The 16,893-nt window shown below is 47.5% G+C and overlaps 2 protein-coding genes across 2 annotated transcripts in view; one reads left to right on the top strand and one right to left on the bottom strand.

The window, feature by feature from the left end:
* Spri (Src homology 2 domain-containing protein sprint) overlaps window positions 1–15,224 on the bottom strand; it is a 541,914-nt gene extending 526,690 nt beyond the window's left edge. Inside the window, exon 1 of the mRNA XM_071776342.1 lies at window positions 15,072–15,224. The gene's annotated coding sequence lies outside the window, so the exon portion shown is untranslated. The remainder of the gene's footprint in view (window positions 1–15,071) is intronic.
* LOC139808980 (uncharacterized) lies at window positions 3,740–7,813 on the top strand. The gene is made up of 2 exons (XM_071771584.1): window positions 3,740–5,573; window positions 5,688–7,813. The coding sequence occupies exons 1-2, from the start codon at window positions 3,740–3,742 to the stop codon at window positions 7,811–7,813; spliced, it is 3,960 nt and encodes a 1,319-aa protein (XP_071627685.1).
* Window positions 15,225–16,893: the final 1,669 nt, after the last annotated feature.

Raw genomic sequence — 16,893 nt, 5'->3', positions numbered from 1 at the left:
CTTCACTCGCGTTATTTTCGCTGATTTTTACCCATTCCGTCTGGGCCTTTAAGGATCTTTCGGGTAAATTACGAGGCGTGACTTTATGCGTGCGTACAGCGTGTATTTCAGACGGAGACTAACGAACACGTCAGAGAAGGGAGTGCTTGGGAGCGCGATCTACCTTCGTTCGAACCAAAACAATATAACGAACTAGATAGGTAAACTGAACCAAAATTAAATTCAATATTTCAACAAAAATAATTCAAAACCGTTATATTTTCAAAGCTAGGAAAACGGCAACCCCAAATTTTTTTGAAAAAAGAAAAGTAAAGTAACGAAACGATTATTTATCAAAGTTTTGAAAAGAAAATGGCAGTTCCCAGTTTTTTGCTTTTCTAAACATTTTTTCGTTAATTGATTGTCGGATAGCTACATAGTTCAATAATTGTATTTATTAATTATAAACAATTTAAAGAGACTACAACACTTTTTAACTTTACTACAAAAAGCTCTACAAACAAAATACAATTAACTACAAACAAACTTCTTTTATTTTATAATATGTTGATGAATCATATATGATGTTAGCCGACGACTGACACTTTAAATATTTAATTAAAAATTAATTATGGACTAACAAACGAAAATAAATGCACTACAATAATCTATAAACAAAATACAATCGATTTCACACCTAAATAGGTTTCACATCTAAAAAAATAAATAATTTTTAATTAAATAAAGTGTCAGTCGTCGGCTATCATATCATATGACACATCAACATATTATAAAATAAAAGAAGTTCGTTTGTAGTTAAATGTATTCTGTTTGTAGAGCTTTTTGTAGTAAAGTTAAAAAGTGTTGTAGTCTCTTTAAATTGTTTATAATTAATAAATACATTTGTTGAACTATGTAGCTATCCGACAATCAATTAACGAAAAGAAGGTTTAGAAAAGCAAAAAACAGGGAACGGCCACTTTCTTTTCAAAAGTTTGACAAATAATCGGTACTTTACTTTTTTTTTTTTTTCAAAAAAATCTGGGATTGCCGTCCTCCTAGCTTTGAAAATATAACGGTTTTGAATCATTTTGAATTTTTTTGACCTTGAAGATGACCTTGGAAAAATCTAAAAAAATTTGGGTATATTTTGGTGTATGGCCCCTATATACCCAAATTTTTTCAGATATTTTGACCTCGGCGTCCCCGAGATAGAAGGCAAAAAACCTAAAAAATACAGTTTTTCGCATTTTTGAAGACGGCGCACCTACGGAAACTTAAAAAAATCAGTTGGTATATTTAGAACAAATTAGAATACGTATTTTAAAAAAATTAAATTCGATGTATGATTTTTTGTTTTAATGTTATAACAATTTAAAATTTTTCGGAATTTTTTTTACCTTGAAGATGACCTTGAGAAAATCTGAAAAAATTTAGGTATATTCTGGTGTATGTCTCCTATATACTCAAATTTTTACAAATTTTTTTAACAAAAGGTTTCCGAGAAAAAAATTAATATACAAGAAAAGGGGTTTTTAGCCACTCCAAGAAGGAGAGGGAGAAGGGGGAGGCGGGCAGGGTGACAGAAGTTATTTTTTTTAGTTTACAAATAAGTTTCAATAGGTTTTTTTCGAAAAGCGGAGTGAGGGCATTTTGACTATTATAATGGAAAATACTCTTTAAAAGAGACGTGTCGTCAAAAGATTTTGCGGATTCGGAGGAATAATTAAAAGAGAGTTGACTTTGGTTTGGCAAATAGTTTCGTTGCTGATTCCTTTTTTTCTTGTGCTGATGAATTTTAGTCCTATGATATGTTTATGTCGGTAGATAGCGCCTATAATTATGACCACAGAGTTTGATTCTACATATTGAGATTTTGCCTTGTCTGTCAAGGTGAGAAAAGACCTACCAGCCAGTGAATACTTATGAATCCTAATAAGTAGGCATTCGTGAATCAAACGTTGATCCCCGATACAGGGAGAGTGTAGATATGCGCAACCTACCTAATGTTATTTTGCCAAAATATTCTTTGAGCTATTGATTAGATTTGTGCTATTGATTTGATTTCTGCTATTGATTTGATTTGTGCTATTGTTCGCGATCGAACAAAAACCAGCGTCGGCGAATCTACACCACGAATCTAAGAAAATCGCTATTTTGAAATAATTTCGGTTTTTCTGCCTTTCAGAGTAAAGTCGACCAAATTCGCAGAAATATCTGTATATTTCCTAGTATACATTTGAAGGGCAGAAAAACAGAGTTCCACGGTGGCCTATATTTACTCGCTCCTTTGTCTCGGGGACTCGGTGCGCGAGGCATACCCCGGGACAAAGCGAGCAAATAATATTTCAAAACAGCTGATCGGTGGCCGGCCTCGAGTTCAGCGTGACGTGCGTCAATACTAATTTCTCGAGACGCCGACAGCGGATTGGCTCAGCTGAATTTTCGGCTCGTTACCGGGGGTCCGGAAGATTCGAGAAAATTCGGAAGTTGTGGGAATAAAACTCCGGACCTTCGCGCGCGAGCCCGCAATCGGACGAAAGTTTCTCGGAACGAGCGTGTTAAAGTAAAGTCACTCGCATATTCGTTGCTTACGATCATCGAGTTCTTATTTTCACGCGCGGGAATAGCCGTCGTTCGTGTGTATTAAATACTTGTAAATAATGTACATTCTTGTATTATAGACATTTCACAACAGAAGACTTTCTACGAATTAATTCCTTCCTTCCCGCGACTCCTTCGACCATTCGCGCACATTTTATGGTCCTTCGAGCCGGATCTGCTTGACCGGTATTCGTGAATTGTGTGAGTGAGGATCCTGGTGAGCTTCTCGCGCTTCGAGTGACCGCCGGGTAGAAGACATGAGTCAAGAAGTAGAGGGAATCGTCCGCTCCCAAAACGAGCTGTACGGCCGCATTTCGCGCGCGTACGAAAACTTTAAGAAGTCGGGGCCGACGAAGATCACGTTGGGGCTGGCCGAAGCGCGCCTTCAAGCTCTAGAAGCGAACTGGGCGAAATTCGAAGCGCAAAATGACCAATTGCTCCAACAATCGCAGGAGGCTCTCGATAAGCTCGACTACCGGAAGCAAGACTTGCCGGGGGTAGCCGAGGAAGCCTTCCTGCAGCAGAAAGGAGCGTTCTTAGACGCCATCCGCATCCTGAAGGCCAAGGAGAAGAGCACCGCCGAGGCCGCCGGAGCGGCCGGCACAGCGGAGTCGACTCCCCGCACTACTCTGCCTCGTATACAGCTGCCGCATTTCTCCGGAAAGTACGAAGATTGGCCTTCATTCCGCGACCTGTTCCTGTCCATTATCGGGAAGGACTCAGATACGACGAAGGTGGAGAAACTCCATTATTTGAAGTCCTGCTTGAAAGGTGAGGCTGACCTTCTTATTCGCAATGTGCCAACGACGGGCGAAAATTATGAGCGCGCGTGGAAAACTCTGAGTGCGTATTACGAAAATAAGCGATTACTAGTGCGCGCGTATCTCGCTAATTTCATCGCCTTACCGAAGATGAAGGGCGAGTCGGCCGTCGAGTTGCGTAAGATCTTCCATAGCATAAAAGCCACGGTCAGCTCATTAGACAGTATCGGTCGGGCGATTAGCCGCAGCGAGGATCTATTCGTCTATCTCGCTGTCGAACTCTTAGATCCGCAATCGCGTCGCGAGTGGGAAAATTCCATAAGTGCGCGAGCGAGCCTCCGTCGTATGTATTGCTCGAACAATTCCTCGATCGCCGGTTACATACGTTAGAGTCGATGCTCCCCGTAAAAGCCGATGGTGCCGCGAACAAGGCGAGCGACGGAACGCAGAAATCGACGCGGAATCACCTCGCTCGAAAGCAGGATGGCAAGGGTGAAGCAAAGCGTGGCCGTTGCTCTCTCTGCCAGAAAGAGCACATACTCATGTTCTGCGACGATTACAAGAAAAAGACGGCCGTCGAGCGGAAGCAATACGTCGACGATAACGGGTTGTGCGTGAATTGCCTCGGGAAACACAAATTAGATGACTGCGCCGTGAAGAAAAACTGTTACGCGTGTGGGGCGCGCCATCATTCGTCTCTCCACGACGCGTGTCGCGAGCTCGGGGTCGCGAAGACGTCGCACGTAGCAACGGATTCGCCCGTCAAGTCTGTGGCGGTGCTTCTTGCCACCGCTCGCGTCTGCGTAGCCGATCGCCACGGTGCCTGGCACACCGCGCGAGCCTTGATAGACCAAGGCTTGGAATCGTCGATGATTTCGGAGCGACTCGCGCAACAATTGAGACTGCCTCGCGTTCCGGTCGCGGTGAACGTCTTCGGAATCGGCGGGTTGCAAACGGGAGTAGCCCGAGGTCGAGTTGCGATGACGCTGTCCTCGCGGAGCGAAGGACGGGCGTTTACCATATCCGCTCTCGTGTTCCCGCGGCTCACCGTGTATGCCGGTGGCATCGAAGCCGGAGCGGCTACTTGGCCGCATCTTCGCGGACTAGAATTAGCGAATCCAGAATTTTGCTCTTCAGATCCGATCGATGTACTCCTCGGCGCCGACATTTACGCGTCGATACTCCGTGCGGGGCTCCGGAAGGGAGGACCTCGCGAACCGGTCGCCCAGAACACGACGTTGGGGTGGATCCTCTCGGGAGTGATCGCTGATTCCGTTTCCGGACACGTCGCGTACACTCACCAATGCCGGATCGAGGAAGATCTGGTGAGCGTGGTGCGCCGGTTTTGGGAGCAGGAGGAAGTTCCGTCGAGCGCGGTGACTCTCTCGAAGGAGGAAGCTGAGTGCGAGGAACATTTCGTCCGGACGCATTCGCGACGGCCCGATGGACGCTATGTAGTGCGCCTTCCTCTCATCTCGCCGTTGCCGGACCTCTCCGAAACGCGTCGCGTAGCTGAGCGAGTGCTTCGAAGCATGGAGAGTCGGTTCGCGCGGGATGCCGACCTCCAGGCCGCGTACGTGGATTTCTTGAAGCAGTATGCCGAGCTGGGGCATATGGTGCCAGTCCGCGACGACGACTTGATTAGCGCTCGCGTGTGTTACTTGCCGCATCACGGCGTTCTGCGGGAGACGAGCTCTACGACCAAGCTGAGAGTAGTCTTCAATGGCTCAGCTACAGTCCCGTCCGGGGACTCATTAAATCAGCGCCTGATGGTCGGACCCAACCTGCTGCCTGCGTTGACGGACGTTTTTCTACGATGGCGCCGCCATCGATTCGTCTTTGCCACGGACATCGAGAAGATGTACCGGCAGATTGACGTCCATCCGGAGGATGTGGACTTGCAGCGGATTCTCTGGCGGTTCGATCCACGAGAGCCTATACTAGAGTATTGGCTCACCACTGTTACGTACGGCCTGGCCTGCTCTCCACACCAAGCAATTCGTACGACGCACCAGCTTGCCGAGGATGAGAAGCATCGATTTCCGGAGGGAGCAAGCGTCCTGGAGGAGGACACCTACATGGACGACGTGATCTCCGGAGCGAAAACGCTGGCTGCCGCTTTAGAGAAACGGAGACAGTTGGAGCGGATCTGCATGGCGGGCGGCTTCCCGCTGAAAAAGTGGTCCGCCAATGACGAGACCCTCCTGGAGGACGTGCCGGTGGAGGATCGTCTACTGAAGGAGCCTCGAGGATAGCAGCCGGGTGAGAGCCATCTGACCTTGGGCCTGCGGTGGCATCCGCACGACGATCAATTCTCGTATACGACCCAGCTGATCCGGACAGAAACGTTCACCAAACGAACGGTCCTCTCGCTGACAGCAAGACTATTCGACCCACTGGGGTGGCTTGCCCCGGCCACGGTGCGCGCGAAGATCCTTTTCCAGTCCACGTGGTTGCTGGGGATTGAGTGGGACGAGCCGCTCCCGGAAGAAGATGTGCAAAACTGGAGAGCATTCCAGTCTGATCTGCCCTCCCTGGAAGCCATCCGCGTTCCGCGCTGGCTGACGAGCGGGGACGAGGGCTGCCGGCTGGAGCTCCATGGCTTTGCTGACGCCTCGGAGCGAGCCTATGCCGCCGTCATCTATTTGCGAGTCGAGAGAAGAGACGGAGAAGTGGAAGTGAGGCTGCTCGAGGCAAAAACGAAGGTTGCCCCGCTGAAACAAGTGACCTTGCCGCGTTTGGAGCTGAGCGCCGCGACTTTGCTTGTGCGACTAGTGGCTCATGTTCAGCGAGTCCTCGAAGCAAGGAATGTCCCCTCGCATCTGTGGTCAGACGCCAAGGTTGTGCTGGGCTGGATCCGCGGACATCCATCGGCCTGGAAAACCTATGTAGCCAATAGGGTAAGCGAAATCCAGACGACGCTGCCGGACGCAATCTGGCACCACGTTCCCGGGCGAGAGAACCCCGCCGATTGCGCTTCGCGCGGCATATCTTCAGCAGAGCTGGTAAACCACCCGCTCTGGTGGCGCGGCCCATCATGGCTAAGGACCGAATCCAGCCCGTGGACCGCCCTTCCGGAGACCGAGCTTCCTGCTAGCCTGCCGGATCGGCGAACGGCTGTGCACGCGACGGCCACGTCCGCGGAGAAGATCGACGAACCCTCAGAGTTGACGGGATGTTCCTCCCTGACACGACTGTTACGACGGACGGCCTGGTGCCGTCGCTGGCTGCGGCGATTGCCCCGGCAGAGGACCGTCGCTGACTCTCAAATCGATTTCGAAGCCCCGCTCGTACTCCGGTTTTCCGAGCTCGATGACGCCCGGCGTGGCTGGATCCGAGTGGTGCAAGAAGCAGCATTTAGCGAGGAGCTGAGAGCGATTTCAAAGGGCGAGCAGCTGCCGGCACGCAGTAGCCTCGCTAAGCTAAACCCGCTTCGAGACGAGCAAGGGATCCTGCGAGTGGGTGGGCGACTCCGGCACGCTCTCCTAGCTCCCGACGCAAAGCACCCGATGATCCTGCCGAGTGAGTCACATTTCACGCGGCTCGTCATCGAAGCTCACCATCGACGGACGCTGCACGGAGGTGTGCAAATGACGCTGAGTTTCATCCGGCAGGAGTTTTGGATACCTCGAGGTCGTTCACTTGTAAAGGGCTGCATCCACCGCTGCTTAATCTGTCTGCGATGGCGGGCGGCTTCGCCGCAGCCGCTCATGGGAGACCTGCCGCCGCCCAGGGTGACCCCATCTCGCCCGTTTCTTAACACGGGCATCGACTATGCCGGTCCAGTATGGCTGCGGACGTCCAAAGGCCGAGGACACCACGCAGCCAAAGCGTTTATTACTGTCTTTATTTGTTTGAGTTCCAGAGCCGTTCATTTAGATGTAGCGTCGGACTACTCCGCGGAGGCGTTCCTGGCCGCCCTACGCCGATTTGTCGCCCGCCGAGGCCTGTGTCGCGCGCTTTATAGCGATTGCGGGACGAACTTCGTCGGAGCCGACGCTCAGCTGAAAGCCTTGTTCTCCGCTAGCGACCAGGAAGGCCGACGAATTGCAGCACGCGTCGCAGAGGAGAGCATACAGTGGCATTTCAACCCTCCGGCGGCGCCTAACTTCGGCGGAATTTGGGAGGCCGCCGTGAAATCAATGAAGTTGCACTTGAGGCGGGTCATAGGCGAAACGAGACTAACGTACGAGGAGATGGCTACCGTCCTTGCGCAAGTCGAAGCGTGCTTGAACTCACGCCCGCTCCAAGCCCTATCAGATGACCCGGAGGACTTAACCGCGCTGACGCCGGGCCACTTCCTCATCGGCTCAGCATTCAATGCAGTACCCGAGCCGTCTCTAGCCGAGGTCAACGAGCCGTCTTTCCCGGTGGCAGCTGCTGCAAAGAATTCGGGATCAATTCTGGGACCGGTGGTCAAAGGAATATCTCCACACGCTGGCGCACCGGCCAAAATGGGTCAAAGCTAGCGAGGAAATTCAGGTCAGCCGATTGTGCCTCCTGAGGAGCAAAACGACCCCACCGACGAAATGGCCTCTAGCGAGAATCGAGGAGCTGCACCCCGGGGGAGACGGCCACGTCCGCGTAGTCTCCGTTCGAACGGCTACCTCGCGCTTTACCCGGCCCGTGAGTAAGCTCGTTCTCCTCCCCGTGAGCGCCGCGCTTGATGACGTCCGCTAAGTACACTCCCGGTACATACTAACGGTCAAATTTATTTTTTCCTTAATAATTTTCGTTGCTTTGTACAAAATATTGCCTTGTAAAATTATCGTTAATATTGTGCTCAGTGTGAGCTCGCCGATGGCGAGAAGCGTAAAGTCTAAACGTACATCATATCCCCTCGCCTGTGTTGCGAGACGTACTTGCGTTCCATCGCGTTCGGCCAAGCGCGTTCACGTTCTCGGCGCGTGTTCGGTTGCGACGTTACCACAGTATCATTCGTAGGTTGCACCATACGAGGCGGGCGGAATGTTCGCGATCGAACAAAAACCAGCGTCGGCGAATCTACACCACGAATCTAAGAAAATCGCTATTTCGAAATAATTTCGGTTTTTCTGCCTTTCAGAGTAAAGTCGACCAAATTCGCAGAAATATCTGTATATTTCCTAGTATACATTTGAAGGGCAGAAAAACAGAGTTCCACGGTGGCCTATATTTACTCGCTCCTTTGTCTCGGGGACTCGGTGCGCGACCCCGGGACAAAGCGAGCAAATAATATTTCAAAACAGCTGATCGGTGGCCGGCCTCGAGTTCAGCGTGACGTGCATCAATACTAATTTCTCGAGACGCCGACAGCGGATTGGCTCAGCTGAATTTTCGGCTCGTTACCGAGGGTCCGGAAGATTCGAGAGAATTCGGAAGTCGTGGGAATAAAACTCCGGACCTTCGCGCGCGAGCCCGCAATCGGACGAAAGTTTCTCGGAACGAGCGTGTTAAAGTAAAGTCACTCGCATATCCGTTGCTTACAATCATCGAGTTCTTATTTTCACGCGCGGAAATAGCCGTCGTTCGTGTGTATTAAATACTTGTAAATAATGTACATTCTTGTATTATAGACATTTCACAACAGAAGACTTTCTACGAATTAATTCCTTCCTTCCCGCGACTCCTTCGACCATTCGCGCACAGCTATTGATTTGATTTATGCTATTGATTTGATTTATGCTATTGATCGGATTTATGTTATTGATTTGATTTCGTGTTATTAAACGCGCGGTCAGGAGCGAAACGCTCGCCGCTATTTCAGAGACCGTGAAATTTCGGGTGGGTATTTTGAGAGAGAATTTTGATTTCCGCGGGTGATCAGTTCACCTTTGCCCTTATCGAGACTTTGAGTCGCGAGTAAAACTTCCGGGTGAGCTATCGAGATGGCCGACGGAACGGACCCAGAGGATTGGATTGCGGAATTATCCCTCGAGTAACTACATGAGGACCTGATAAAAAGGGGTCTAACCACTGATAGAATTGTGCCAACCTTGCGAAAGCGTCTGGAACGCTATGAACGTACTCTGAAAGAGGGACTCGAAGGAACCTCACCTCACGAGACGAGGAACGATCCCCCGGACACCGCCAATGTGAACCTGAATCGCATGGAGAACCGGAAAATCTTGCCGGCATCCAAAGTTCCATGGTTGGGAGCGCGACCACGTAACGACGCGCCGCGACGGACTGGAGCAACGGCCCCTGACGTTTACAACATTATGAGGCGTTGGAACCTGAATTTCTCGGGAGCCCGGGGAAACGACGCCGAAGCGTTCCTAATTCGTATCGAAGAGGGACGCGCTTTAATCCCGGTATCCGACGATGACATTCTGAAATGCTTGCCCTTTTTCTTATCCGGAATCGCGTTACACTGGTTCCGGCAGAGACGATATCAATGGAGTTGGTCGGAGTTTGAATTCGCGTGGAGGTCCCGTTTTGGAGATCCCGACTTTCAATTCGCGTTACTGGAAGAAATCATGAAACGCACGCAGGGCGAACATAAGTCGATAGCAGATTATCTAACTTGCATGACCACCTTATTCGATCGCCTAAGTCCCTCATGGTCTGTGGAAGAGCAGCTGAACTACGCACATCGCAACCTACTACCCCGGCTGCCATTGGCCATCCATCGAGATGACTTCCGGAGCTTTGACGCTTTAGAGCAAATCGCCACTCGGTTTGAGCGGACGCATCTTGCCGCGAAACACTATCGTGCCCCGCCGCTCCCCAGTAACTCGGTTCCCGGAGTTGGCGTACCACGCGCCGACGAAGAGCGCGAAACCGACAACTGCCGCTGCCGCAACTCCGGCTCAGGCCCCGTGGAGGGCCGAAACCCCCGCCGCAGGAGAAGCCATATCTCGGGAGAGTCCTCCCATCGCGACGACTTCCACCGCAGCTGATAAAACTAAATCTACCGGAAAATGTTGAAACTGTGCGAAGGTCGGCCACATCGCGCGAGAGTGTACGGAGCCTCGCCGGGGGCGCCAAATTTTGCGACGCTATTTTCTACGGCCGCGAGGCGGTTATGCGCGACCGCACAGATATACCGTGTCACAAATATGTTGAGCGAGTAGCAGAGCAAAATACAACCTCCAAAAATGTTGGGCGCCAGGTGTGGAGAAGGTCACACCACCTTTGACTCGAAATACGCGAACGTTAACACTAACTTTACTCTTAAGGCTCCAAAGAACTCGAAATCCTCTCACGACTTAAAGGTGCTCCAAATACTCTAAATACTACAAATCGGATATTCTGCCCTTGTCGCTCGCAACGGCTGCTCAATCAGCGGTAGAGGGTCGGGGTTCAAGGACCGCACAACTTTATGAGACGTTGACCGGGGTTAAGCGAGGCACACATACAAATAATTTGGAGCCGATAAAATAAGAAAAGCGATAATATATTGTATAGCCAAACAATTGCCATCAAGTTCAAGGCTTGGATGTTATACGCCTCGAGAATCTTCAGCCTGTTTACGTTAGGGCTAGAGGCGTGGAATGCGGGACAATATTTATTATGCGAGAGTAACGTCTTGATCACGCGCTCTTTCAACGCGGGTCCGCTCAAAGTGGCTCGAATAAATATTATTCGTCGGACAATTAATACGCGTAAGGAGAGGACAGAAGATTCGCTATTACTATACGCCGCCGATTAATATCCCCGAACTGACGATACGCGCGAAATAGAGAACTCGAAGACGGAATATTAGTCGCACAATGAACACAATGCACGTAAACGGAATATTTCTCGCGAAAAGAACGATACACGTAAAATAAATGTTTCTCGCAGAATGAACGATACACGCAAAATAAAGGTTTCTCGCAGAATGAACGATACACGTCGCAAGCACGTGATACTCACGTCCGACTTACCCCGGGGCGCGCAATACTTTCAGCCGGAGTACTTTATACTCTAACTCTCTGAACGGTAATTGCGGCCGTTTTTCGGTCACATTATCCGGAAAGGCTCACTCCAGATCCGTTACCCCGACGCCTTACACTTCCCGTACCGGGCGCGGTAATTAACGTATCAGGAAGCCGGCACGCCCCAGAATGACCGTACGCGTGGAAAGCACGCACGACTCAGATCACAACATACTCAAAACTAGCTCTAACGGGAACGCCGATATCTTATACGGTACGCAAATCGATAGACGCAAAACTAATACGGAATACGGAATACTCTAAACGGTACTCTACTCTAATGACTGTTGAGCCGATCCGCGAGGTTTTATCGCGCAACACGCATCCCCCTCGTGACGGGCGGCCGGTGCTACGCCGTCGTTAATCGTTATTTTATTACGCGCGAAATCTGATACCAAACTGGTCGAGTCGGGAAGAAACGGACGCCCCTTCGACTCCCCATTCTTACGGGGAGTCAGCGGGCGGGCTATGTCTTACCCGTAGAAACGAAACAAAAAGGCGATAATCCCGGCAAGGGATTCACGGCAATGGCGCGTAGGTAAAGAAACTCTCAAGCAAACCTACGCGTCTCTCTAAAAAATAACGTGAAACGGTACCCGACAATCCGCCCGCCGTTCCCCGATACCTGATGTCCGGGATTGCAGGTCGTTTACATCTCGTCCTTCCTTCACAACGTCGCTCCTAGGGCCGCCGCCCTCGCTTATTCTCGTCGCAACGGGGAGGTCCTCGCCGGACGTCCTTCCACGCTTGCGATCGACCCAACAGTGCCGGGATCATTCCCGCGGCTTCGACTCGCGGCCCCCTAGATCAAGGCGCTTCACCGCACCGGCGGATGGCGCCACGCTGTCGAAAGGGGCCTTCCGGCCGCTTCTTCCTGAAAACTATAAACTAGGCAGTACGCGCGCAATACAAAGGTGAGAATGGGGAAGACTGTGACGTGCACACGGTTCAACGTCACACTGGGTCAAAATGAAAAAGGGAAAAATCGCTAATTTTTACATTATTTTCATTTATTTGTATTATGTCTACATGTTATTTTAAAAAATTTGGCAATTATTCCGTTTAATAGAGCAAAGTTTCAGCTTTAAGAATCTGTTTTTTGAATTGCGATACGATGATTTCTAAGGGAGTTATAAGCAATCAAAGTCAAAATGCTCATTTCTTATTCAATCCGCGATAACTCAGTAACAAAAAACCGTAGAAACATTTTTATAAAAAAATTTTGCAATGAAAACTTTAAGCATTCACGTTAGGAAGTCGAAAATTTTTGCAGATTTTTTTTGTGCATGCGACAGGCCCACAAAGTGAGAGAAAAATTTTCTATTTTGTCCAGCTCGTAGTTTTTTATATCACAAGATCCGACCTCGAGCGGCCACTGCAGAAGTTTGAAACCCAAGAACCCCGGGGGGGGGGAGACGCCTTAATGTAGTCATGGAGACCAGGGTACAGCGTCACGACCCAGGGAGCGTACGGCTCTGTGACCGCCACCCCGAGGGGCTACCGGTGGACGTGGCCATGGCCCGGCCAGCCTAGCCCACGTAACACCGGTCAGATAATCGCGGCCAGGACAGCCAGATCATTCAAAGAGGCCGCTTCGGGGCGAAAATAGTTCGAGTGGCGCCGCAGGAAGAAGCGGCGCTAGGCGCAGGAAATAGCGCTCGGATCGGCGGACACGGCAGGCGGTGCGCCACTGCGCAGGCGCAGGGAACCGGCGCGATCCCGGCGGGCCATCGTCTCAGCACTGTCGTGCCGGACTTCGAGATGAACGCGCTGTTGGGACTGCCGATCCGGACCCTTTGGGAGACGACATCGAGAAATTGTAAGGTCACTACTCTGGCGTCCCCGCGGTTAAAAGGATTCGTTCGAGGCGTTGGCCCCGTCTGTCAGTTACCTTTGAAATATCTGGTGATACCTGTTGAAGAACGAGCGCCTATCGATACCTTTCGCTCTACCTCGAGAAGTCTGGATTAGAATCCGCGAAGGGGCCCCGCCGAGAACGAATCCTCGAGTAAGTAGAGATTAGATACGCCCTCCCCGGGAACACCATCACGGCCGACAGTCACGTTGCGTAATCAGTGCGTCGTGTTAAATGTTGTGGAATAATCGGGATATAATTGTGATATATGTTAGAGTCACGGTCGCGCAACTCATGTTGCGGATTCGGGCGGTCGCGCGGTAACTTCGAAAAAATACGTTTCGCGAGTGGCAATGTATTGTGGGTGGCACTCGGTCTCGTAATTAAGTCGTAGAGTGCTCGGGCCCTCGAGGAAGTCGAGTATTGTGTCGTGCGTTGGGTAAGGCCGTAGAGTCGTCGGGATTGGCGCGATGCCGCGGAATTGCCGGGTTTCGCGAGGAATCTTGGGATTAGTGTGGCTAGCCGCGGAATCGTCTGCGATTCTGGCTATTTTGTGCTTGGGGATATCCGAGGCGAGGACGATCGTCTGCCGTGATTCGGCAAGGCGAGATCGCCCGCCGAAAGTAGGTATCAATTGCGAGGACGACCGCCTGTCGGCAGGGCCGACACGGCGAGATCGCCCGCAGCTATTGTTGTATGGAATCGTGGTGGCCTGAGTAGGGTCGGTGCACCATTTGTGGCCACTGCTTCATTTGTGGCCACTTCGACGAATCTTTCGAATTATTTAGTTAATGATTTATGTTCGCGCTACGTAAATTGGAGGATTTTGTTTTTACGGTATTTGTGTTGGTCAAGCTACCCGCCGATGCAGAGTACAGAATTTGTTTTATGAAAAAACTACGGTTTATATAACCAAAGTGTGTGAACTGTTGCATTTTCTTGTGGAAAACGTTAAGGATACGAAGTAAGTTAAACGTTATAATAATTGTGTAAAATACATAATTGTGAGTAATGTTTGTGTAATTGGCTTGCGGAAAGTCTAAAAATTGACCTCAAAATGCATAACTACGTATTTGACTTTTATTTAAAAAAAAATAATGAGTGTCGAAAACTAGATCATGTATTAATATAATTCTCCATTTTTGGCCATGAGATGGCCAGAACTGGTTGTTGCAGTGTTCCAGTTGTGGCCAAATAATCATCCAGTATCGTTATTATTCGTGTAGGTGTACCTAATGCCTATACGACGTACGTATAACTATTTGAAATACTTATACACCGTTGTTATTGACCGAGATTGTTGTGTATCCATGTCTGGAGGACAAATTAGGTAAGTTAAATATGCCAAATACATTATATTTTTATCGTTTATAATTTGCAACTGAAATGTCCATGAACCGCATGAAAATTGTTTAAACAATGATTTAACTAATAATATTCAGGAAATTTGTACAACGCAAATATCAGTAATCTCAAACAGCAGAGAAGAAACTTTGAAAAACATTTTAGTTTATCCTGAAGTAAAAAAGTCATCAAAAAAGAAAAATATAAATAAAATACAATTACCTTCAGTGATTACAAGTGATCGCTGGTTACAGTTAAAAAAACAAGAAGAGAATAAAAAGCGATTATTGTTACAGCAAAGACAAAAAGAGAAAACAGAATTAACGATAAAACGAGAAGAAAATTTAAGAATAAAAGCAGAAAGAAAAGAGAAATAGAGAAAAAAAACAACGAGAGAAGGAAAAAAAAAGGATGAAATGATTGCTAAAAAATTACAAACTGCTATAAAACAAGAAAGTCTTAGAAAAGAAAAAACTCTAATAGATGAATTATTTTAAACTGCTCGGGCGACGTTTAAGTGTTTCCCGGATTAGCAAATTGGTGCGAACTACGTGACTCGAAGGATCAGAGGAGGTGTGTATCGTCTCCCCAAAGCGAATTAACGAAATTAAGCAAAATGCGACTCACCGTTCGGGAGGCCGTCGTCTCCTGGAGAATTCGTCTCTCTAGCAAGCTCGTAGGCAGCATGCAAGGCAGCGCAGCAAGCAAAGGCAGCAAGGCAAGGCAGGGTGGCAAGCAAGGCAGCAAGGCAAGCAGAAGCAGCGAGCATGGCAGGCAGAGAAAGCGTTCGCACTTCCGGAGAGCGAGCTCTGTGTGGCCTCTCGGATGTTCGAGTGTGCACGTATAGCGTGTGCACCCCGAGACGTCGTGACGATGAGTGAATCGTGCTCGCGGCGCTGGAAAAGTGTCGCAAGCGAGTACTTGCACTTTCCTCCTGCGGGTGCCCTCGTGGGGTGAACGAGGGCAGCACCGATTGGTGAGTCGCGAAAATATCGATTTTACGCGTCGATCGCGATCTGCCGACGTTTCGCGTGAGTCACCGAAAATACGCAAAACTTATAGGTACTGGAAAGACTATTATATACAGCGAATATGAACATAAATGTGACTAGACTAATGACTACAATATATACAATGTGGCGAGCGCCAAACATAAACAATGTTAATTTTTTGATATTTTTATTTTACAATTTTATTTAATATTTTATTTTACAATTCTAATTAAAAAAAGTTAAGTTACTATTAATGACGTATGAACCTTCATAAAATACATAAATTTTTTAAATTCTCGATATTAGTTGATAGAAATTACGTATGATATGCTATATATATATAAATAAATTATAATGTTTATTATATATACCTATTTATTAATTGTTTAATTAGAAATTAACCTTAGTTTCATTATGTGGCCAAAACTTATTGTGACGAAAACTGGTATTTTGGTGGCCAAAAACGGTGAAGTCGGAACTTATGATATAATTTTTATTTTTGAAACATTTATTTAAGTTTATTTGTTTGCCGCAATCTTAAGTTTCTTATCTAAAAAATTCTTAAGAACATATTAAAGTACTAAAAAGCGTTACATAACAAAAAGAATTTAATTAAAACGCATTTATTTCGTCAAAATTCCTTAAAGTGGCCACAAATAGTGCACCGACCCTACAACAGATTTAGAATTAAATAAATTGCGACTGGTTTGGCGCACTTTTTGTAATTTTATTATATTTTTAAGTCTTTCCAAAGTTTCAACTTTTACTAATGAAAAGGTTTTCCAGGCCAAACGGTAAGAGATACAAGGTTGGCCAAGAGGACCAAAGTTGCTCCTCTCGTCGAGTTCTATAAGGAAAAAATGCAAAAACTAAAAAAAATTAAATTTTAATTTTTTTTTTACTTTGAGGCTCAGTATCTTTATTTTTTATACCGGAAGAGATACTGAAATTTATACCACGCATAAAGCACACCTAAATTAACGTATATTCACAGTTTCAAGAAAATCCTAAGAAAATCGATTTTCTCTAGTATAAGGATAAGAGAACGTCCTTAAGATTTGGTTGTTTAGTTATTGAGCTATAACCGTTTGAAATTACGAGAAATCCGTAGATAGGAAGCAAAATGTGCAAGTTTCAAATTTATACACTTTTTTATTATATATTGGCAATTTTTATATATTTTTATTGATCAATCTTTTCTACCTCTATTTTATATATAATTCTTTGACAAGCGGTTGAGATTTGAGATATAATCTTTAAGGGTTAAAATTTTATAATATTGGAAATTTTTCTAATTTTATTATATTCTTCAGTCTTTTCTACCCCTATTTCATATATAATTCTTTAAGATCTTCTTAATTTACAGGAAATTAACATTGTTCGAACTCTAAAGTTCAAATTTTAACGAAAAAGTAATGTTTAAGTTTCTAATTTGCACGATTAATTCTCAATTTACA

Source organism: Temnothorax longispinosus, chromosome 1, assembly GCF_030848805.1.
Source record: "Temnothorax longispinosus isolate EJ_2023e chromosome 1, Tlon_JGU_v1, whole genome shotgun sequence".
In the NCBI taxonomy this organism is placed as follows: Eukaryota; Metazoa; Arthropoda; class Insecta; order Hymenoptera; family Formicidae; genus Temnothorax; species Temnothorax longispinosus.
This window is presented reverse-complemented; position numbering and strand designations above follow the sequence as displayed.

Coding starts and splice junctions, on each gene's coding strand:
- LOC139808980 (XM_071771584.1), top strand. CDS start 3,740: ATGCTCCCCGTAAAAGCCGATGGTGCCGCGAACAAGGCGAGCGACGGA. Junction 5,574..5,687: donor GGACGTGCCGGTGGAGGATC/GTCTACTGAAGG, acceptor TGATCCGGACAG/AAACGTTCACCAAACGAACG.